This window comes from Ahaetulla prasina, chromosome 13, assembly GCF_028640845.1.
Source record: "Ahaetulla prasina isolate Xishuangbanna chromosome 13, ASM2864084v1, whole genome shotgun sequence".
NCBI classification, from domain to species: Eukaryota; Metazoa; Chordata; class Lepidosauria; order Squamata; family Colubridae; genus Ahaetulla; species Ahaetulla prasina.
This window is the reverse complement of record NC_080551.1, coordinates 26,098,568-26,120,427: the sequence shown is the minus strand read 5'-3', so window position 1 is coordinate 26,120,427 and position 21,860 is coordinate 26,098,568. Positions and strand designations below refer to the sequence as shown.

General features: G+C 53.4%; 1 protein-coding gene across 12 annotated transcripts; it reads right to left on the bottom strand.

Moving 5' to 3' along the window:
* Positions 1 to 559: 559 nt before the first annotated feature.
* On the bottom strand, positions 560 to 20,713 carry TPM1 (tropomyosin 1). 12 transcript variants are annotated; one of them, XM_058156031.1, is made up of 10 exons: positions 20,471 to 20,706; positions 18,976 to 19,101; positions 12,877 to 13,010; positions 12,060 to 12,177; positions 11,394 to 11,464; positions 11,057 to 11,132; positions 8,695 to 8,757; positions 8,068 to 8,137; positions 6,500 to 6,578; positions 4,089 to 4,223 (listed from the first exon to the last, which is right to left on the bottom strand). In XM_058156031.1, the coding sequence occupies exons 1-10, from the start codon at positions 20,582 to 20,584 to the stop codon at positions 4,220 to 4,222; spliced, it is 855 nt and encodes a 284-aa protein (XP_058012014.1). In that variant the 5' UTR covers positions 20,585 to 20,706; the 3' UTR covers positions 4,089 to 4,219. The 12 variants fall into 12 exon arrangements, with proteins under 12 accessions (XP_058012021.1, XP_058012015.1, XP_058012013.1 ...); XM_058156029.1 differs by lacking the exon at positions 11,057 to 11,132 and adding an exon at positions 10,352 to 10,427; XM_058156038.1 differs by lacking the exons at positions 4,089 to 4,223; positions 6,500 to 6,578; positions 18,976 to 19,101 and adding exons at positions 560 to 1,109; positions 19,281 to 19,406 and having other exon boundaries at positions 20,471 to 20,713.
* Between the last annotated feature and the right edge of the window lie 1,147 nt (positions 20,714 to 21,860).

Genomic DNA, 21,860 nt, shown 5'->3' with positions numbered 1-21,860 from the left:
AACTTTCAGATGGGTAGAATTCAACTCCCAGAATCCCCCAGCCAATTCCACCCATCTGGACATTGACAAAGTTGAAAACCTCTACTCTCCACCAATCTGCCCAGCAGGAATCCTTAAACCATCTCAGACAGATGACCATCCAACTTTGGCTTGGAAAGCTCCAATGATGGAACCCTTCAGGTAGCAGAATAAAGATCACAATGCTACAACCATTTTTTTAAAAAAAATGTTCTAGAGTGTGTGTTTTATTCCATTATCATCAATTATACAATGTTTACATACAGAAATGATTCTCCAAAACTGCTCAAAACAACAAAGGGAAAGGCGTGTTGAACAAACAGGTGGCAGACATCAAAAAGTATTTGGTTCAGACAACATAAAAACTGCAGTGGGAAGTTCTCCGTGTAAGGTAAGGATGACTCCCAAGCGCAACAGAGCTTCAAAGCCGCCACAGAACCTTTTGCAGACCAAAATGTCGCCGATGCACAAAGTTTCTTTTCATGCTGAGCTTCAGGCCCCTCCAGGAAAAAAACAGTTCCTGGCTGGGTGAAGTGCTGAGTTATCCGGGGGGGGGGGGGCGCGATGTGGCTGCCTTTTCTTTCAAGATAAGCTGATTAAAATCCCCTCTCCCCTTCATCCTGCGTCCCTAACAATTAAACTGAAAGAGATCTACCTTGGCAATCCTAACAAAAGAATATCCCCATTTTTTGGAGCCTGCAGACAATTGGCATTAACCGACTCCATCCAAAGCGTAGGCAACAGGAGTCCCAAGAAGGGCACCTCATAGCTGGCAGATGGCCCCCATAACTCCTGCACCCTGTTCCCCGTCTTAATCTTTTCCCCGACTCCACGCCTGGATAGAGCAGACGGGCCTGTGATGATTGTGGCAACATGGTGTGGGGGTGGGGGGGAAGCGGGAATGATAAAATAAGGACACATTTCAAGGGGTTTCATGGCAAGCAGGTGTTTAAAAAAAAAGAACTGGAAATGAAATTGATGTTGGCACCATCCCAGCTAAGAGACTTATCACATGTTGTTTAACTCCAGTAGAGTTTGGTCCAGCATCTGATGCATATTGAAGTTTTCTTCTTTTGCATTAGCCACCTTTTCTGTTTTGGGTCAAAAAAAATGAAAAGGAGTCATTTGGAGGCATCCTTTAATGGCAGGAAGGCAAACATCACGGTGAAACACCTATGCATAGCTTCAGTATGGCAGTCAAAGTATTTGAAATCAAAAAAGGGATAAAGCACCTTTTAGCCAGGTCACTGCCCCAAACTGATCTAGGCAAGTCAAGTGACAAACTTGTTTTGGCGTATTTAAGACAGAACCCGAGCACCTTAAACACCTAAAGGAGTTGGTGATTTGTCAGTTATTGCTGTGGCAACTGGCTGACTCAACCCATCTTCTAAACAGGAAGAAAATCTGCCCTTTTTCTATCACAAATTTAAAAAGGTGGGGACAGAGTTAAGTTGCAGCAGAAAGAAAAGAAAAATCCATGTACTAAAAATGCTGACAAAAGTATTTTGCAATTTTATTCCACCAGGACTGCCGAAATGGTAGAACATGACAACATGGAGCGTGAAGGAAAGAGGCAGCTGTCTGTCTGCTAGGGAAATTTCAGATATTTTTCTGCTGCTAGGGAAAAGTTAAGCAGCTTTCACAATAGCTGTTAGTGTAAAGTCACATGCATATTGTGTAGGAAAGGCATTAAATACACGTTTGTGATGGGAGACAAAAGCACAAAAGCTTGAGATCTACATACAATCAACACAGCAACAGCAGCTTCACAATGATGCAAATGTACCACAAAACTAGCAGAGGTGATCATCCAAAGGCCCTTTCTGCTGCCCGTGCACAAAGTTGTTTTGACTCGGGCTAGAAAAGTGAGTATTCAGATCTCATTCCTGAGCTCAACAGGAAGCAAGATTCCAATTTCAGCATCCCCCCCCACCCCCAAGACCAGAATTACTAGTAAAACTACCCCTTCCAAGGAGGAGACTCCTTGGTCTTATTTTATCAAACTATGATCAAGAGTGTAGCCCATCTTAAGGTTGGAAAGGACATGCCAAGACAGAATCTTAAAACCTCCTAGGCCCACCCAGCTTCAGAGCCAACCGGCAGCAGACACAGGTCTCTCGCATCATTCAACGGCAGGTGAGTCAAGACACATGGGTTAAGAAGTACGAAAGCTTAATCCTCATTCAAGGCCAACTTCAGCTCATGAGTGAGACGCCGGTTTTGCTCAAGCTGTTGGTAGAGCTGGTCTGTGCAAATCGGCAAGCGGGCAGAAGAAGGAAGGAAAAAGGCAGAGAGAAGAGAAACGGTTAGAGAGAAAGGGTTAGCCCCGAAACGTCACTCTGTAGAGTCAGTTTAGTAGGACAGATCAGAAACAGGTCGGACACACCAAGGCAGCTCTGTACCTCCTTCGATGAAGCATCTCAGGAAGGCAGGAAGGTAGTTCCACCATCAGTGGTGGGCCATGCGTGGTTCAACCCAGTGGGGAACCCATCTCTCCTAGTCAGAAGATGCCCACTCGTTTCTAGTAGGGAGAGGGCTGAGCAGGTGCTGGTGGTGACCACAAGGCAGGACTGGTTAGTTCCAGCAAGGGAGACGGCCTGGTCCTGGTCCAAGATCAGCTTCGAACTATTTCTGCCTCCCCACCCCTGGGAGCTCATGCATAAGACCCTGCTTGCAATTCTCATATGTGACACTTCTGAGCCTAGGTTCTGTGCAGGTGACTTTGGCTAGTCCCGAGCCCCCAACCCAAGTTCTTCTGGATTCTTTAGGCGATGTGATGAGAAAGACCTCCAGAACTTCATGGTAGGCTTGAAGAAACCAGAGCCTCAATTTGCAGAAAACTGACTTAGGAAGACCAAGAGAAGGCTGGGGTACCCCCCCCCCCTCTTTTGTGTAGAGGACAAGTAGCCTATGTGGGAGCAGGTCCACCTGACAGGCCTGCTGCTGGGATGAGCCACCTGAGGCTCCCTCTCTGGATTGACTCAGCTGCTGGAACTGCCCCAGAAACGAAGTTGGGCTTCAAGAGCCAAGGGGATTCCCACCAGCTGGAGGGAGGGAGAAGGCGGGATCGATGATCCATGCCTTGCAAGCATCTTTGAGGCAGTGACTGACTAGCTTTTAACTAGGTCACAACCATCTCTACACTAATCCGGTTTTGGGTTGGTCAAAACCCAACTGTGGCTTACTGATGGAGTCAGAACTGCTTAGGCTAAGTCCCGTCCCAGCCCAGCCCACTTCAGCCGGCAGGGATCTCAGAATGGCCTTCCATCTTCCCCAGCCTATTCCCCACCCAGGTCTGCAGGGGACCTCCAGGTGTGCATTCTCCATTGCAGCCATTTCTCCTCAGCCCAAGCCATCCACTCCAGCCTCCGCTCTTGCCCTGGCTCCCCTCTCCGTGCCACAACGGCCCCCCAACCAGAGGTGGGTTTCAGAAGGTTCTGACCGGTTCTGGAGAACTGGTAGCGGAAATTTTGAGTAGTTTGGAGAACCAGTAGTAAAAATTCTGACTGGCCCCGCCCCCATCTATTTTCTGCCTCCCGAGTCCCAGCTGATCGGGAGGAAATGGGGATTTTTCAGTATCCTTCCCCTGCCACACCCTCCAAGCCACATCCACAGAACCGTTAGTAAAAAATTTTGAAACCCACCACTACTCTCACCCCATCTCCAGTGAAGTCCAGGCTACTCATCCAGCAAGTGACCAAAGCAAAGCCCCCTCCCTCCAGAGACCCCTGCCACCCCCTCGAAGCTGCTAAACCCGCTCCCTGCATGGGCTCCATCCTGCCAGAAGAGCTGCGAAAGGGGCTGGGAGAAAATGAATTAAAAAAAGAAACAGGCGGGTGAAAAAGGAAAATAAAAGAATGAATCCCTAACAGAAGAAAGCAAATTTTTTAACTTTATTCATACTTGAAATGGAGGACATAAATAAAAGGCAAAAGGAGCAGCAAAAGAGATACGACGTCGGGATTTTTCGTTTATTTTACAGTGAAAGTTGTAGAGTTCCTGTACAGTTGAAAGGCCCAAAGTGGGGAGAGGGGAGGGCAGGGGAGGGGTGGGGGAGGAGCCCTCTCCTGTCCTGTGGGTGAGCCCCAGGAGGAAAGGGAGGAGAGGAGGGCAAGGAACTGGACAGCAGGTACCAGCTTGGAAAAGATGGTTCACCCAGGCTGACGAAAGAGAGGTCTTGAGAGGAGTGAAACAAAGACAGTTATCTGTGCAAAGATAAAAGAAACAGAAATAAAAATGGCAGAACAGATGGAGAAGGGAGGAAGGAAGGAAGGAGGGAGGGAGGGAGAGAGGGAGGGAGAAAGGGAGGGAGGGAGGAAGGAAGGAAGGAAGGAAGAAAAAATGCATCAGGATAGCAGAAACAGCATTTGCCCAACAACAATCTTTCGGTCAGTATCCAGGGCCATGGAACCCCTGGGAGAGAGAGAGAGAGAGAGAGAGAGAGAGACGTCCTCCAAGAGGAATCTTGCCAGCCCAGAGGCAGCCCTCTCTATGGGCATCCAATCTTTCTTTCTTTTAACTTTGCTCCAAGATCTGACCTTGCAGAGCCTTCATGAAATCGAAGCCAGTGGATTTGGCTATTTCCCCCTCTCCTCTGAGCTGTGTTTTGAAAAGCCCAGCTCTCCTTTGGAAATGGGTCAGGTCTGGAGGGAGTTTGGCGTCCGAGGTGGGCATTCGCTCTCTGGCCCTGGCAAGGGACCATCTTCCAGTCAAGGCTTCCCTCCCCCTTCGCCAACCCCATTTTCAGCAGGGAGAGATTGCGCTCTCTTTCATGGAACCTTTCAAGCGGCATTTGACTTGAGTTAAATATTCTGCTTTTTCTTAACAGCATTTTAATCATGCCACATCCCATCCCGTCAACTGCACAATGCCCAGTAATTTGTAAAAGACAACAACCAGCAGACAATGTTAAACACACATATATAAAATTTCCCAAATATGCAAGGAACCCAGACCTACAAAAAGGATTGATTATTCAGACTGTATCTTTGGAAATCCAAAGGAACAACAAAGGCAAACCGCTGAATGGCAAACTCAGGGCTAATTGTTGTTTATAAATTAAGCTGGGAGAATGCAAATCACTCCAGCATAATTCAGCTCTGAGATTTCAGCCAGAGATTCCACACTCCGAAACGACCTGCAGCTTCTGCACAGCAGTAAATGAATCTCATGCAGGCAGGCACTAAGTTTTAGGGATTTTTTTCCACTTTAATAAGTTAGTACAGCCCGTTTCCACAAGGGTTAGTAGGAAGGTTATTGGTCAGGGACAACTGACTTCCGTTTAGCATTTCTTGCATAATACTTGAAACAACTGACAGATTTAAAACAGCCTTAAAAAACACATTTTAACCTGAGGACTTCTAGTTGTGCTGGACTACACAAATTAAAACTTTTGTGCTGGACTAAAATGGCCACGGGGAGTTGTACCCCACCATATCTGGTGAAACTTTCCCAAAAAAAAACATTTTAAATAGTTTCTGGATATTTATAACTTCCTCGGTAAATACGGGAAGGCAAACAAATACTAATAGGTGTAGATGTGTAATATGTTAACATATAAAAGGTGGGATACTTTTTGAATAAATACTATACTTTTTCAAAAGACAATCCCTTGATAAATAGTCTCAATAATATTCTGCTAAAAAATATGCTCATTCACCCTTGGCTACTGCTTAATTAAAATCAAAAGTAAAGGGGTTTTTCAGGTTAATTATATTTCAAGGGGTCTCCCTTGTTGTGAATTTGTGTGGGTCCACAGAGGCAAGAGAAGCACCCACTGTCTGCCAAAGGCAGAGATCCCACTCCAGGAAGAAATACGACGTGTCTTCCTGCTGAAGAATTTGCTCTTGTACAGCAGGCATTTTCCACAAAATGAATCTGACGTTAAAAATACCCTCTATTTACGGGGAGTTTCTTAATAAGAAGGTTTGGCTTGCCAACCGGAAGAGTAGGTGGGCTTTGGTGCAGAAGCAGAGAAATGCTAAAACGGAAGAGAACTGAGAGGAGAAACTAAAGATTAAGAAAATGGTGTGGAACCAAGTGGAGGAAAGCAGGAGAAAGGAAAGGAAGGGACACTCGTTCAAGTGAGCCTTCTCCCGAATTGTCCAGGCAAAACGCTTGCTCCCTCATCCTCAATTCAGAATAATCTCAGAGCGTTAATGACTATTGCTCTCTTGTCCTCTCGTTAGAGAGACTGCTAAATGACTCCGGAAAGCTGCTGAAACCCAGGGCTAACTCAACAGTATTTGCACGAATAAGGGGCAATGTCACCCCGCTGCTTACCAATTGTATTCTGTGCCAGTCCTCTCCAAAACACAGAGGACTAGAAACTTACAAAAACAGAAGGCATTTAAAGAGCACGCTCACGCGTACAATGTATAGGACAGAAGGAGTAAGGGTCGCGTGACTTTGCAAGGCTGACTTGAGAGCATGCGGAGGTTGGGGGAAACCAGGCGGAGGCAGAAAACAGGGCGCCATTTACATGGAGGTCATGTCGTTGAGGGCGTGATCCAGCTCCTCGCTGATGGCTTTGTACTTGAGTTTCTGGGAATACAACTCATCTAAGAGTTGCCGAGGAAAATATGGAAGGAGTGCAAAGAGGAAGCAGTGATGCACCGTCCAGAAATCCGGCCGGGAGCAGGGAGGATGGGTGTGCAGACATCGGCAGGAGGGAGAGTGTGGAATAAAACACAAGAGAGGTCAGGAGAAGGATTTGAAAAGGGTTTCCACAAAATAAGAGCGAGAAAAAGCTAAGCTGGCAGACGGAAAAGCGAGGAGTCTGGAGATGTCGCAGGAAAGGCGCTTCTGGGTAGGCCTGTCTCCAAAAGGCTGGTTCCCCTCTGCCCTCGGTGGGGATTCTTGCTGAAAGCACCTGGCTGCCAGACCCCAAATGGCATGGAAGCAGGACAGGAAAAGTGGAAGAGGGAGAGACCCCACCCGAGAAGAAAACGGCCCTGAGGTGGTCCTTCCTCAGGGGATCCACTTGGTGCTCGGGGGGGAAGAGACCCACCTTCTCCATCTCTTCTCCCCTACACTTTAGAGGACCTCAGGCCGAAGAGAGTTTGGAGGCTCTTCTCCACCAAACACCAACTTCCTCCTTAAATCTCCAATTCTGAACCACTTTTTAGAGACTCTTCCTCAAGAGAGCTTCCTCAACTGAGGGTAGACTGAGGTCCTCCATCAGGACAAGGCTATGGCCAAGCATGGGGAGCCTGTGATGCTCCAAATGTTGTCTCCTCTCAACCCCATTCACCCAACGCTGAGGTCCCAGCTGGCAGCTCCTGGGCTCCTTACAGGCCTCAACTTGGTATCTGCCCAAGCGCTCCTTTCATCCCTCCCTTGGCAGGAGAGATCTGGGTGGCACTGCAGCCACAACCCAACAACTATCCTGGTCTTCTCAAGCAGATTTTGTGAGCCTAGTAATAATGAAATCCTTCCATGAAAAAAACACAATCCCAACCTTTGGCAAAGGGAATCCATCCAGCCAGGTGTGCAAAGCCACACAAACTCTGTTCCCACGCAAACAAGTCAGAGGTTGCCACCCAAAAACCACGGTAACCATCACTTATTTGCATCTGAAAACTAAGCTCATTGTTGAGATTCCTAACTGAGGGGAAAGAAACTCAGATCAGGACAAGGCATGCCAGTCAATGAACTGGAGACGCTTGGATGATAAAATATTCACCCCGACTTTTACATTCACTAAGATGTTCAAACTGCCCCCCTTTATTTCCATTAAAGCAACGTTTTTTTCTTCTCTCCTCGCCCAAGGACCTTCCAATGGAGGATGGGGGGCTGATGCTTGGTTCTAAGATACCTGCCAATGGCAGCGGCTGAATAGCTGAAAGCCCCCCTCAAGCCCGGAGCTCCTTCGCACCTTCATCTCTTGCTTAAGAGGGAAATGCCCCGAGGGACAAGCAGTCAGCACCCAGTCCAGGGAGACTGACCAGAATCGCCCCCGTGGGAAGCAGTGGCTTCCCAGGTGGCCTCAGGACAGCAGCCAAGGCAGGCAGCAGCTGGAGAAGAACGGAGGCAGGCAAAGAAACATACCTTCTAAGTCGTCGATGCTCTTCTCTAGCTTGGTTACTGACCTCTCTGCAAATTCAGCTCGGGTCTCAGCCTGCAGTCAAAGCACACGTAGGCGGGTCAGGAGGAGGCTTGGGCCACCAGGGTGTTTCCCCCAGAAAAAGCCCACTGGATACAGAGCAATACAAAGAGCTGCCCCCAAAGCCAAAACTGGAGGTGAAGCAGCTATTCCCACCAGAAAAACAAGGGTGCTCTCATTGGAGGAAGCCCCAAAAGAGCATCGGGAAGCCGGTCAGAGGACGCACGGACTGGAAGAAAGATGTGGGCCCTCAGGATACGACCAGAATGGGAATCCTCCTCCCCAGTTTGTGCAATGTTCCCAAGACAAGAGCACTGCAACTCCACAGTACGGCTGCACCAAGGTTTTATTGCGCTCAGTAAAGGAGGTTTTTCTCCTTTGACTGCAGGGGAGCGGATTAAGAGCAGAATGTGGCTTTGGGGCAAAGTGCAAGACACTTCTGCACACTCTGAGCAGCTGACACTCCCCTGGGCCACCTCAGTATTCCAGGAAGCAAAAAAAAAAGTCCCAGCAATGTTGACCCTCCTCCTCCTCCTCCAGAAAACCAGTTTCCTTGTTTTGGGGAGGTTTACCTCTTTCAGTTTGTCAGTCAGGACCTTGATTTCCTCTTCATATTTGTCTTCCTTCTGAGAGTACTGCAAGTGGAAAGGAAAAACACAACACGCCCCATGTGAGAAACCACTCCAAGCCACCTGATAAACAGCCCTCTCCAAACCGGTTGCACAGCAGGAGCCCCGAGAGATTCCCAGCTCAGAATCAAGCAGGAGGTTTCATCAGACGGGGCTGAGCGAAGAGCTGTAGCCCACGGAAAGCAGGCCCTGTCCACGGATGCTGGACTGCAACTCAGTCAGATGGAAGTTGCAGTCTAAGACCAGGGAAGGGGGTCTTCAGGCGTGGCAATATTTTTCCCACCACTAAAGAATACTAGCCCACCACTGCTTCCAGAAGTCCAGCTTTCCAACTCAAAAAGTCTCCTGAGCCACCCCAAAACGGATGCTTTCTTCTCCTCCAGGAGATGCCCATCTTGCCCATCTTGCCATCCGGGCTGCACAACCACCCGGTGCTTAAAGCAGCAGCTGGTGCTTAAAGCAGCCTCCTCCCACAACCACCCGGTGCTTAAAGCACCACCCGGTGCTTAAAGCAGCCTCCTCCCTCCCTCAGCCCAGGGCAACGTCAGCACGAAGCTGCGCGGCCCCTCGGACTTCCCTTTTCTGCACGCTGGTTGCAAGACCGTGAGGCAGGAGAAGGAAGACATGGACCTCTCAAGAGTCAAACAGGGACAAAAACGGGCATCCATGGGAATTCCTGGACCACAGGAAGAGCCCCTGGGGAATTAGAAACGCTCCTGTGAAGACCCTCCTCCTCTCCCCACGGACGACAGCTCCTCTTTACTTCCGATTTTGCTGCTTAGGGGAACCATGCTAGGTAGCTTTGCAGGCTGAAGCCCATTTGCTGCCAAGGACAGATGTGCTCCTGAGCCTCTTCTCAATTTCACAAGAGGAAAGTACTTTCTCTCCTGGAGCCAGGCTCTCCTCCCAGAAAGTGGAGCAGGGCAGATCCAAGAGAAGGGAATAAATGATGCCTCGGTTGAACTGGGGAGTCCCTGGTGCTCTCTGAACTCGGTGGCAAAGAAGAACCACTGATACCAACCTGGCTTGTGACAAAGCCGGAGAAAGTTAAAAACAAATCATTCTGGAAGAAAATGCAAGTCCCTGAAAATTTGCTTGGTGTGCAGATTCATGAAATAATGTCGCTGGCGCTCCTTTCCTTCTGCTTCGTTGCCAGATCAGACGCCCGCGTGCTCAAGTTGGAGACCACCTCAAATGGTCTCTCTTTAATCCTTGGCACTTCTGGTGATTTCAGGCTGCCCAGCTGCCATAATCTGAGATTAATCCCAGAGCGGTCCAGAAGAGCAGCCTTTCTCAGCTTGACAACTTTAAGGCATGTGGACTTCAATTCACAGGATTCCCCACCCAGGGAGGGCTGGAGTCCATCTATGCTGGCTGGGAAACTCTGGGAGTTGAAGCCCACCCATCCGCCAGTTGCCAGAACCGCCAACTGCTTGACTCCAAACGAGGCTGCACAACCCCTCGAGGACCACCTAGTAACTCATGGGCAGAAAAGCGAAGTGGACAAGGACAGGTAACTGTGGGACTCGGAAGGCAAGTCCTATGTTGGGGGCAGTCGCTTTCTTCCCCACCTTGCCTTGCTCCTCCCTGCTCATCCTACCTTCTCCGCCTGAGCTTCCAGGGACCTCAGGTTGTTGGTCACAGTTTTCAATTCCTCTTCAAGTTCAGCACATTTGCTATTATTTGGGAACGCAGCCAGGAAAGGGGGCAGGAGGAAGACCAGTCAAGCCCAAGAAGAGAGGGGGGGAAAAAGATAGAAAAAAAATGAAAACGGAATCTCAAAGCTCAAGGAAAGGGCCTCGAAAGCAGCTGCACCCCTCTGGGACCCCCAAATCGAGACCACCATCATGCTCAAGGGGCACGGAGAGAAAAATCCCCTACGTGCTCTTGCCTGCAGAGCAGGATAGGCAGGGAAGGAGGGGCAGGTTCTCCCAATTAAGAGCCCCTCTCCTCTAATAAAAGGCAGCCAAACCAGCAGCCTTTTGCAAACAGGTGGGTGTCTTGCAGTCCTGCAGCATTTTAGAAGCCCCTCTGGCAGAGGCCACGACCACGTTCAGCTTTGGTTACACCCAAGGGGTCCCAGAGAGGTCAACTTCTTTCCTAGGGCTCAGTCAAGGCCACAAGGCTTCCATGAACACACGCATCCAATCGGTGCTTTTGGAGACCAAGGACAGCCACTCAAGCGATGCAGAAGGACGCAAGGAAAAGGAGGAGGCCAGCAAGAAGGTGAAAGCAGCCGAAAGGTCTGGGCTGCGGCTAAGCCCGGTCTTTGCATTCACCAACAGACGCTGACGCGTGCCAGTACCTTTTCCTCGGCTGCCATGAGTGCTTTCAAGGTCTGATCCATTGTTCTTAGCTGTTCTTCCAGCTGTCGGACTTGGCTGTTAGTGAACACAGGAAACGCACAAGAGCCATTCACAAAAATCGGTGAGCCAGTGACAACCACAGCATGCAGTGACCCAAACCACACCAGAGTTCCCCCTAACTCCGACACGGCACAGAAGCAAACACAGGCAGGCGGACAGCACCTTCCGCTGGGGCGCACAGCCGAGCACGGTTGCCACAGACACCACAACAACCACCACATCCACGGGCAGCACAAGGCCAGCAGCAGCAGCAGCAGCCCAGGGAGGGAGACCCACCTTTCGGAGAGCTCAGCCCGCTCTTCAGCACGCTCCAGGTCACTCTCGATAATCACCAGCTTCCGGGCCACCTACAGCCACCGTGGAAACAGAAGGAGGGGGGAGGTAGATGAAGCCGGGAGGGGGCACTCCAGCCAACGGGTGCCTTCTGGGTGCTGGATTCCCAGCAACGGACCCTGGCAGAATGAGTTTGCTTCCTTCTAAAATGCATTTCTGAAACTAGCCAGGCTCTGGGAGACTTACAGAGCGGAATATTAGGATTAAAAGACAAAGTTGGAAGTTATACAATCAAGAGGCGACACCACAGATCTCTGGAAGACCCATGTTTTCACTGGCTTCTGGGGTTCACACCGACTTTGGGGTCAAGCAGTTTCCAAGGAGGGGATGCTCCACTATCAGCCCCCTCCTGGCAGGTGGGGGCCCTTAGCAGGCTGTCCCCGATTGCTCAAACGTGGTGGGCAGAAGCTCTGGGCAAAGGTGGTCTTGAAACTGCAACTGGATGGACAGGAGCTGGCAAACAGCTTCCACCCTTCCTCTGCCCATTCCTGGTGGGACTGCCCCACTGCCTGAAGCTCGGCTGCCCAAGGTCCGCCCTTCCTTTCCCAAAGAGACCCCCGCCACACCAACAGGATGCCAAGTGAGATGCCAGGGTCAGCAGAGGCTCACCTCCTCGTACTTCCGGTCAGCGTCCTCAGCGATGTTCTTGGCCTCTTTCAGCTGGATCTCTTGGATCTCCATCTTCTCCTCATCCTTCAGGGCTCTGCTTTCAATGACCTTCATGCCTCTGCGAGAGAAGAGCATCGTCACCGGCAAAGCCAGGAAGCCCAGCCTTCCCAGTACCACCCGCCCGGTTTGGGCTGCAACCACCCTGGTGCCCCTGATCTCGAGTGCTGCAAATGCCACCTTCCTTCCTAGCTCAAGCAAAGTGGCTGCCTTGGAAAGAGAGGATGGCACCCTGCAAGGCTTCTGCACCCAAAGCCTATCTGTCCACGCTCCCCATCCTGCAAATGTTCAGATGGCACTCTCTCCCCCTCTCCCCTGCACGTGTGGAAGACAGCCTCTCCTTAATCAACATTTGTCTAGACCAGTGTTTCTCTTTAAGACGTGAGGCTGGCTGGGGAATTCTGGGAGTTGAAGTCCACACATCTTAAAATTGCAAAGATTGAGAAACAGAGATCTAGAGAGAGGTCGAAGTCCTTGAAATTGTCCTGTTATGTGGCTTCTTCCCCTTCACTGCCAATTTTCAAACAGAGGCTGGATACCCACCTATTGTGGATGATATAGTGAATCCTGCAATGTGCAGGGGTTGGACTTGATGGCCTCTGAGATCCCTTCCCATTCTATATCTCTATGTTTCACCGTTCCCTTTAAGGCAACAGGCCAGACCCCTCAGAAGCCAAAGGACACCAGGATGCTATATTATCCCGAGGGGCGTAACTGTGTGCCAGCCAAGCACCCTCCATGCCAAGAGGCCCAGCCTCACCTCTCGCTCTCGTCTGCCGCCTTCTCGGCCTCCTCCAGCTTCTGCAGGGCTGTCGTCAGGCGCTCCTGGGCACGATCCAGCTCCTCCTCCACCAGCTGGATGCGCCTGTTCAGAGAAGCCACATCGCTCTCAGCCTGGGAGCAGGAAGGGAGGAAGGAAGGAAAGGTGCTCATTTTTGCAAAGTGGGCAGGAGGGCAGCATTAGACCACAAAGAGGGAGGCGCAGGGAGAACATACACCCCTCCCCAGAACCAGGGTCTGACATCCTTGGTTTTGCCACCGCTATCCACTCTCTCCATTTCACAGCCAAGAAAAAAGAAAAAGAAAAATGACTTTTTTTTTTAGCCTAAGCAATAAGCACAATTTAACTTAAAATTGGACAGTTTGCTGTGCGCTATATTCCTACAGCGAGAATGATACCAATGAATTAAAGCAGATCACAGCCATTGTACTTTGCACCAACCCATCCTCTTCTCTGCTTCCTAAAACTACCCAACAGCCACGCTCCCTTGGCCACCCTGGATATGTCTGTACTCCGTACCTTTTGGCTCAGGCCACGCAGGAAGGAAGCCACGAGAAGAGCATCCAGGCCAGGCCACAAGCCCGATGTGAAAAGACCAAGCGGCTGCAAAGGCTCTTCTCTTACAGCAGGGGTCTCCAAACTTGGACGCCCTCAGCCTTGTGGACTTCAACTCCCAGAATTCCCCAGCCAGCGCATGCTAGCTGAGGAATTCTGGGAGTTGAAGTCCACAAGGCTGAAGGTGGCCATGATTGGAGACCCTTCTCTTACAGGAAATGCTCCTTTTGAATGTCCCTTGCTAATCCAGATCAACTCCCAGCCAAGTTTATCCAGTGGCTACTTCAGCCACTTTTAATTCAAGCAGAGCAAAGCACATCTCGGGTGCGGGTGGGGGGGGGAGACGACCAACCAACGCACACAACAGAATTTGCCTTGCATACTTTTTCCCTCCAGGGAAAGAGAAAGGATGGTGCTCACGTTAATCATTACACCAAAAGGGATCTGGCTGAGTCCCTTGGAGGCCGAAAGGTCACTTTCCTACTTCCTGTTCCCAAAGAGAAACCAGCAGGGCCAATTAGGATCCCTTTCTATTTTCCACAAAGCAGAGCCGTTTCCTTATATGGTCACAAAAATGCCATTATTCCAAAGGACACGTCCAAGGCCAGCAGATAAATACCAGCCCCGCTCCAGGTGCTGATTCTGGCAGAGACTGGCCAAAAGAGGGATTAAGACCTTCAGTTCCCCCTTTTTCAATCCAGCCCCACCCTCAACAGACGCCCCCTCCCCAATGCCCATGAGCCCCTGTCTTTGGAAAGAATATCCAGATTCCCTCCACCTGGCCAAGGGGGCAGGTGGGAAAGGTCTGTTCAGGTCAGCCTCCAAACCCCCAGGCTACCTGGCTAAAAAAGTGGCCTTAAGAGCAGCAAAGGCCCTCCTGGTCTTAACAGCCGCCAGAGAAAGGGAGGGAGCCCCATATATTAGCCCTCTTGCACCCTCTCCTTCACCCAGATTCCAACTGATTTCAGTCTCCGCAAAAGCAGCCCCCGGAAGCAACAACCGACCTTACAACTTTCCTTGGGCTCCCAGGGAGCCTTTTAGCTTTATGGCTAGAAATGCAAAATTGGGCCAGCCTTTAACTGGGGCTCCCAGCTCCTGCTGGTCCCAGTGACTTGAGGGCTTCTTTGCCACTGTGGGGGTTCCCTAAAATTAGTCGAGGTCTGGAATATGCAGAGTCGGGGTGGTTTTGCCAGGAAAGGACCCCACCCTCACCAGGCGCTCCTTGGGGGGGGGGTGTTTCAGGGCCCGTGGTGAGCATCAGAAAAAAAGGGGGCAGGTCTGGGAAAGCACGCCAAAGGCGGGGAGGGGGGAGGGAGCCCCTTACGAAGGATCCGGTTGTCCCGGCTGGAACCGGGAGCCCGGAGACCCTGCACAGGCGGAAGGCATCTCCGCCGTTTCCCTCGCACCTGGCCAACGTCTCCCGACGGCATCCCCTGAGCCGGGCTCCCCCACCCTCTTTGGCCAGCCGCGCAGTGCGGAAGCAGGGAGGCGGCCAGGTGGCCGAAGGGTTCCGGCCCGGGCGGGGAGGGGTGCGCTGCTGCGGGGCCGCCTTTCTCCCTCCCGGCCGGCTCACCTGCTCGCGCAGCGCCCGCTCCTCGTCCAGCTCGCGCTGCAGCCGCCCCGCCTGCTCCTCGGCGCTGTCCGCCTGTTCCTGCAGGCTGCGGATCTTCCTGCGCACCGCCTCGAGCGAGCTCAGCCCCGCCGCCATCGGGCCCGCAGCGCAGGAGGAAGGCGGGAGGAGGAAGAGGAAGGCGCGGGCGGGCAGGGCCGGGCCGGGAAGGGAGGAAGGGAGGAGGAGCACCAGCAGAGCCGGGCTGCCCGTCCTCCGCGCGCCGCAGCGCCCGCCTCCCCAGCCCCGCCTGGACGCCCCCAGCGGCCCCCGCAGAGCCCGCACCGCTCAGGCTGGGCTGATGCGGCGGCTCAGCCCCGCGGAGCCCGATCCGAGAGGAGGCGAACCGCCCGGCAGGACAAGCGCATCCCTCCCACCCCCCACCGCTGATCTGCCAGTCCCAGCAAATGGTCCCCAGCAGCGGTTGGGCAACAGCTGGAGGGCGCCCTGCTGATGAGGGGGTGGGCAAAGGGACAGGGAGCCAGGTTTTGCATGTGCCAGCACAAGCGCCCCATGGAGAGCCCAGAAGGGAAGAGGGCAGAAAAAGGCCCCTTTATGCGCAGAGGAGAGAAGGGGCACCCCCCCACACACTCGGAGTGACCTAAGGAATGGCATCACATTTGCTGGCTCATCTGCAGAAAGCTGAGGACTGGTGCTACTGAAGCCCATTAGGAATGAGCTTGTCTTGAGGACGGCAGGATCCTGAATCCTCCAAAACTGGGAACTTCATTGGTGGCCCCAGACAGGCAATATGAGCCGTTCCTGTGCTGGAGAAAGGCCACCCCCTTCTCACACCTGGCAACCTCCCTCCCCACATTTCCACCCAGTGTCTCCAGCCGTCTTCAACAACCAAATGAAAAACGGTTGTGGAAAAATAGGTTGACTTCCAGGAGACCCGCAGAGCCTGAGAAGAAATCTGGGGACTTTTCCTGGAAGACTGTTCCTAAGAAACAGGGCGCAAAGGGCATTATTGGGCAAGCCAGCACAATTCCCCAGGAAATCCCCAAGATGGGCATGAAAGCAGCAGCTTATGTGAAAAGAGAGGTGTGGAAAGAAGGCGGTTTACAACCTCCAGGAGAGGGCACAGCTGGCCAGAAACCTCCCTCCAATGCGACCATTTTCAAGGACGGGGACTCCTTCAAGTGGGCAAAGAAATGCTCAGTTAAAAGGTAGCAGAGCCTCCTGGGGATGACCTCAGGGCTTTCCCAGTATGGAAGGATGTGGGAGGCTGAGATTTCCAAGATTCCACCCACCACTCACTCAGAGAAGCTTGGAGAACAGCATCAGGCCAACAGGACAGGAGGCCCGTCGGCTACCCCGAAAGAGTCCCAACCTGGTGCTGGGCTGAGATGGTGTGGACAACAAAGCCAACAGGCTCAGCCCGGTCACCTCTGCTCCCCCAGCCCAGTTCTGTCCGCTCTCTCTCCCGGCTGACCTGTTCCTCCCCTTTTTCTCTCCGTAGATATGGGTGAGAAAATGAGAGGCGATGACAATAGGATTTCCCCCTCCTGGTTTATCCTCCAGGAGGAACTGCAGCTAAAGCCAGCCAAGGATAAGAATCTGGCAACCCAAATCACACGTTGGCTGGTTCAGTCCGATGAGCCGCAAGGTTGGCCAGGAGGGCGAGGAAGAGCTGACAGGGCTGAAGGAGCACAGCCAGGACGGACTGCAGGCAATGGGATATCGATGGCTTTTCCCAGCCCCACTCCGGCCTCTCATTCAAACACCTGGAGGGAATCCACCTCCTTGGGAACCAGACCCCACAGGTGCTGTAATTGGGCCGGGGGCTTCAGAACACAGCTGTCTTTATCAGGAAAACCACCCCATTAGACGGAACAAAGCCCCTTCTAAGGAGGAGAGATTTGCCGTAACAGACCTGTCCCCTTCCTAGTTTCCCCAGGAGAGAAAACCACAAGAATCTTGACTCTGAAGGCAGCACGGCCACCTCCTCCTTGGCAGCCTCCAGAAAGGGCTCCCGGCCCCTCTTTTGCAAAATGCAGCATGTTCAGGCAGGGTCCCTTGATCTACAAGGGTACGGGCCCGAAGGGGGGAAAAGGTATTTTTGAAAGAGGAGCTGTGCAGTTAGGAAGCTTGGAAGACACCTTCCCAGCCAGCCCAAGGGTTACTTACTCAGGCTGCCTGTCCCTCCCCCCACTCCACCCCAGGCAGAGTTCGTACTCGCCACGGAAGTGATGCAAGACGCAGGGCTGAGCACAGCCATGAGTCATGGCCCAGTCGCGCCAGCAAAGATGAGCTCTTCCTGGCACCCCCCTCCACCCTCGTCCTGCACATCTGTCCCGGCAGCTGTTCCTCACCTACCACACCCCACTTCTCTCTCTCTCTCTCTCCAAAATACAAAGTCTTTTAAGGGCCAAAGGGAGGAAAGGCAAGACTTGTGCGCTACTTAGAAGAAAAATCCACCGCTGGGGGCAAAGACCCCAGATTCCCCTTCATGCCTACAAAGAAATAAAGCTTTTTCCCTGGAGGGGAAAAAAACTCAGCAGAGGCTCATCTCTGCAAATTCGGTAGCATTTCTCTGGCCTCCCTCCCTCCCTCCCTCCCTCCTCCTCCTCTCTTCTGCCTTTAACTGAGACAAGCTATTTCAAAATAGTCTGCATTCTCTTCCTTATAAGGAATATCTTCCCCGGGATCTATTTGCGGTTCCTTTGAACAAGTTAAATAAACGCCTGGCTGGAATGCTGACTCCCATCTATCGAAAAGCCACAGCGAGGAGGACGCATCTGAGCCAGATTAGGCAAAGCAACCTCTCGCAGAGGACAGACTCTCTGCGGTTCCAGAATTGAAATGAAGTCAGATTTCTATTGGGCCAGGCAGAACCAGCCTTCCACAAGGAGCTAGGCAAAAATTAAAGCCTCAGAAAGGCTCCCAGTGCTCGTGGGTCTCTCTGCCCAGTTTGTATTCCACATTCGCTTTTCCTCCTCCGCTCTGGCCTGGCTGCTCTTGCTGTGCCTTAAGACCCCACGTGACCACCACACTTTCTAGCAGGCCTGGGAGAGCTGGCTTCTTTCCCTTAAAGAGAGTGGTAGTCCTTCGCATGACATCATCTGCTTGGGATGTCTGACTCCCCCCTCCACAACCTTAAGGGGCCGACAGCCCAGATTTGGAATGAATTGCAGGGAAGGCTGTGGGGCCGGGAATGCTTGAGGGCTACAGCCATAGGACGATTTAATACTTAAGACAGGTGGGTGGGAGAGAGCTCGCTCCCTCTTCCATATAAAGTGCTGAGCTATATATAACCCCCACCCACAGGGTCTCTGGATCCGGCCCCAGCCTTGACTGATTGCCGACCCAGCAAGTATCCCCTCCTTGGCACATCAAGAAGCCTCTTGGCACGCCTTGGGCATCAAGCATCAGCGGCCTATCTTTGCACCTCTGAAGCATCAGCATTTGTCCTCTGGGTACCTTTTCCCACATGGGAATCTCGGCTCAGGGACTCAATAGGTCTGCTGGCCCAGACAAGCACTTTCGCCACTGTGGGTTCTGCGGGGTCTCTTACAGGCATCAGAGCCCCTCTCCATTTCCAAGGATTTGGTTCTGGGAAAAAGTGGTTTGTTTTTTTACACCTGAGGGCTCCAGCCTGATGTCTAAGCAACCTTCCCCAAAACAGCTCCAGGTATGGCTCCCAGGAAGACAGCAGGACACATCTCTGCTGCTTCCTTGGCAACAATACCAGCTGGGCATCTGGACCAGCAGGAACTACCCAGGTGTCCAGGATTCTTGGCTGATGGATGGCACATCTCATGCCAAGGCCCTCTTGGGTCCTGGCAGGGGGGCTGATCCCCATAGCCGATAGCGATTCCACAGCAGGCAGAGAGGTTGAGTGACCAGAAGAGGCAGAAAGGTGGGGGCACGTGCTCATTGGGGTGGGGGAGGGAGGTTAGAGAAGTACTCACATCTGCAGCTTTCTTCTCTGCCACCTCCAGCTTCTCCTGGGCGTCTTTCAGGGACTCCGAATATTTGTCCAGTTCATCTTCAGTGCTCTTCAGCTTCTTTTGCAGAGACACCAACTCATCTTCCAACTGCCAGAAGGTTGGGAACCAGGGGAGGGGGGTGATGAGGGGGAGTGGGGGGAGGGGAAGGGGGTGCAGCAGGCAACCCGATGGTGTGAACGAAGACGGTGTGAAGGAGGAGAAGAGGTGCAGAAGGACAGAAGGAAGAAAACAGGAGAGAAGGAGGTTAGCGCATCCGGAGAGGCTACCTTGGTGGCCTTCTCGTCCGCAGTGAGTAGGCTGTCCTCAGCAGTATGCAGCTCCTCCAGGACGCGGTCCCTCTCGTCCTCCGAGACCCGCAGTTGCTTTTCCAACTGCACAATGTCTTCCTCCAACTAGCCGTGCAGGCCAGAGGCAAAAAGAGGAGGAAGCACTTTTAATCTCCCCCAGGCCGGCCTTCCCTCCCATCTGCCCCCTCCCTAGGGCTGCCTTCGCAACCCGTCTAACTTGGATGCTGTGGTTGCTTTTGGGACCCAGAGTGTTGCCTGAATGAAGCTGTCCCTGTGCTTAGTTCATGGCTAGGGGAACTGTGACCCCAGAGGGGGAAGCAAATTTACTCGGTTTAAGCCTATTGCAGGAACAGGGCTAGTTGGAAGGTCCCCAAGCCTGTGGAGGGCCAGGCCAGCTGAGAAAGGAGGGCTGGGCTGCCTTAAGGGCTCTGGGTTTGATGCCTGAGTCAGTCGCCTTCCTGTACTTTGGGTGAAGCCCAGAGACTGAACCAGACCAGGTTCCCCCCCATTCCGCCCCCCATCAAAACCTTTCATCATCCAGCTACTTTCAGCTGTGGCCTCAAATCCCAGCTGTTTGAGCTGGGAACTACGGGAGGTGTAGTCCCAACACATCTGCAAGGCATCACGTGGGGAAAGCTTACATTGGCCTCAATGTGGTGCAACTAAAGTTTTGAGACTCCCCAGGGAGGAAAAGGGGGAGCCCTCCCGACAGGCTCCACATCTGAACTTTCAGGAGCCAACCATGAAACGGCTCAAACTCCTCTTGTGAAGGGGGGGAGGGGGTCTTTCCCCCCAACGTGGCTCTATCAACTCCACTTGGCTGCTTTTTCTCGGAAACGACCAACCCGGGTCGACCAACGCCCCCACCCCGCAATCAACTACCTGGGATCCAGGATCCCCAGTTCAAAGCGGGGGGGCAGGGGGGGTCGGCCGGCAGAAGGACACAGCCCAGCCCAGAGAGGGCAGACTCTCCCCAGCGCGCTCTTCCCTATCTCCGCCGAGGGAGATGCCGAGCCCCCCCCTCCCAATTCCCGAAGCGGGCCGTGGGGGGAGCGCAGAAGGCATCCTGTCCCAGCCGCTGCCTCCGGCTTCTCTTTCGGGGGGTCCAGAGCAAGCGGGGGTCCGGCGCGCCCCCCGGCTGCTCCTTCCCGGGGGCGGGGGTGGCCCACCTGCTTGCTGCGCTCCTCGGCGGCCTTCTTGTCGGCCTCGGCTTGTTCGGCGCGGTCCAGCGCGTTCTCCTTGTCCAGCTTCAGCATCTGCATCTTCTTCTTGATGGCGTCCATGGCGGCGGCGGCGGCGGGGCAGTTGCCAAAAGTCCGTCGAGGAGGAGGAAGAGGAGGCGGCGGCGGCGGAGCTGCGCTGGGACTGTCGAACTGGCCGGAGTGCGAGCGGCTCCGCGGCGGCCGCGGCCGGATAAGTACCTTCGCGGGGCGGGGTGGGGGCGCCACATTCCGCCGGGCAGCCAATGCTTTTTTGGGAAAGGGCCCCGCGCGCGCCGCCCCCTCCGCCCGCGCCCGCCCCGCGCCCTCCCCGCCTGCCCTCGCCGATGCCTAAAGAAGGGCAGGGCGGCGGCGGCGGCGGCGGCCTCCCTCGCAGGGCTGGTGCTCGCGTCGGCCGGAGCGGGTGTGCGGGGCAGCGCCGCCTTGGGTAGAGGCAGTCTACCCCGACGAGAGGAGCAAAGGCGAGGGCCGCATCCTCGTCGCCAGCCGCTTCCTCATCGGGCGCCCACCCAGGAACGGCAGCTTCGCTTGGAGGGAGGGAGGGAAGAGGAGGAGGAGGAGGCGTCCCGGCGGCGCAACGTCGGTCCTGGAGGTGGGCTGGGAGCTCACGTCTGAAGAAGTCCCCCCCCCCGCCCCACGCCTGATCAGCTCTACTCGGGGGGAAAGTGGCAAGCCAGGAGCGGCAGCGCCAGCCCTGCATGCCCCCTGGGCACTCCGGATGCCCGGGCAGGAAACCACCAGGAAGAGGCAAAGCTTCCCAGTTCCACCCACAATGTTGGGGTGCTGACCCCTTCCCTTCACTGCAGGGAGTGGCCACGTACCCCAAAGGTAAAAGTGAGGCCCTGGTTACCAAGCTGCCTTTTCCCCACCATCCACCGATGTTTCTGAATAAACCCCCCTTGGCTGGATTTGCACACCATGCTGTGCCAGAACCAGAGAAGGCTTGGTCTGCAGCAGGAGCCAGGCTGCCCAGTTCAGAGGTTAGTCTGGCAAGGTGGGCTGCCCTTCAAAGTTTCAGCCCTCCAAACTTTCTGGGTCGTCTGGGGGGTCACACCACACTTTAGTCTGGGGGTCACACCACAGACTAAACTTCAACTGTGATTGTTGCTCGACGTGACAACTTTAAGATCTGTGAACTTCAACTCCCAGCATGCTGGCTGGGAATTCTGGGAGTTGAAGTCCACAGATCTTAAAGCAGCCCACTTGGAAAAACACACGTCTAACTAACCCCCTGCCTGCTGAGCCAGCTCCCTGTACGGGCTGCTCACTCACCCTCCAAACGGCAGGTTCCCAGGACGCCCTGACCAGAAGCAGCCCAGCCCCTCTCAGCCAATGCAGA

Excerpts from the sequence above, each read along its gene's own strand:
- TPM1 (XM_058156026.1), bottom strand. The coding sequence starts at position 20,584 with ATGGACGCCATCAAGAAGAAGATGCAGATGCTGAAGCTGGACAAGGAG. Across the intron at positions 12,178-12,876 it reads GCGGCAGACGAGAGCGAGAG|AGGCATGAAGGTCATTGAAA; the intron begins GTGAGGCTGGGC and ends CTTCTCTCGCAG. Across the intron at positions 11,133-11,393 it reads CGGGCTGAGCTCTCCGAAAG|CCAAGTCCGACAGCTGGAAG; the intron begins GTGGGTCTCCCT and ends GTTCACTAACAG.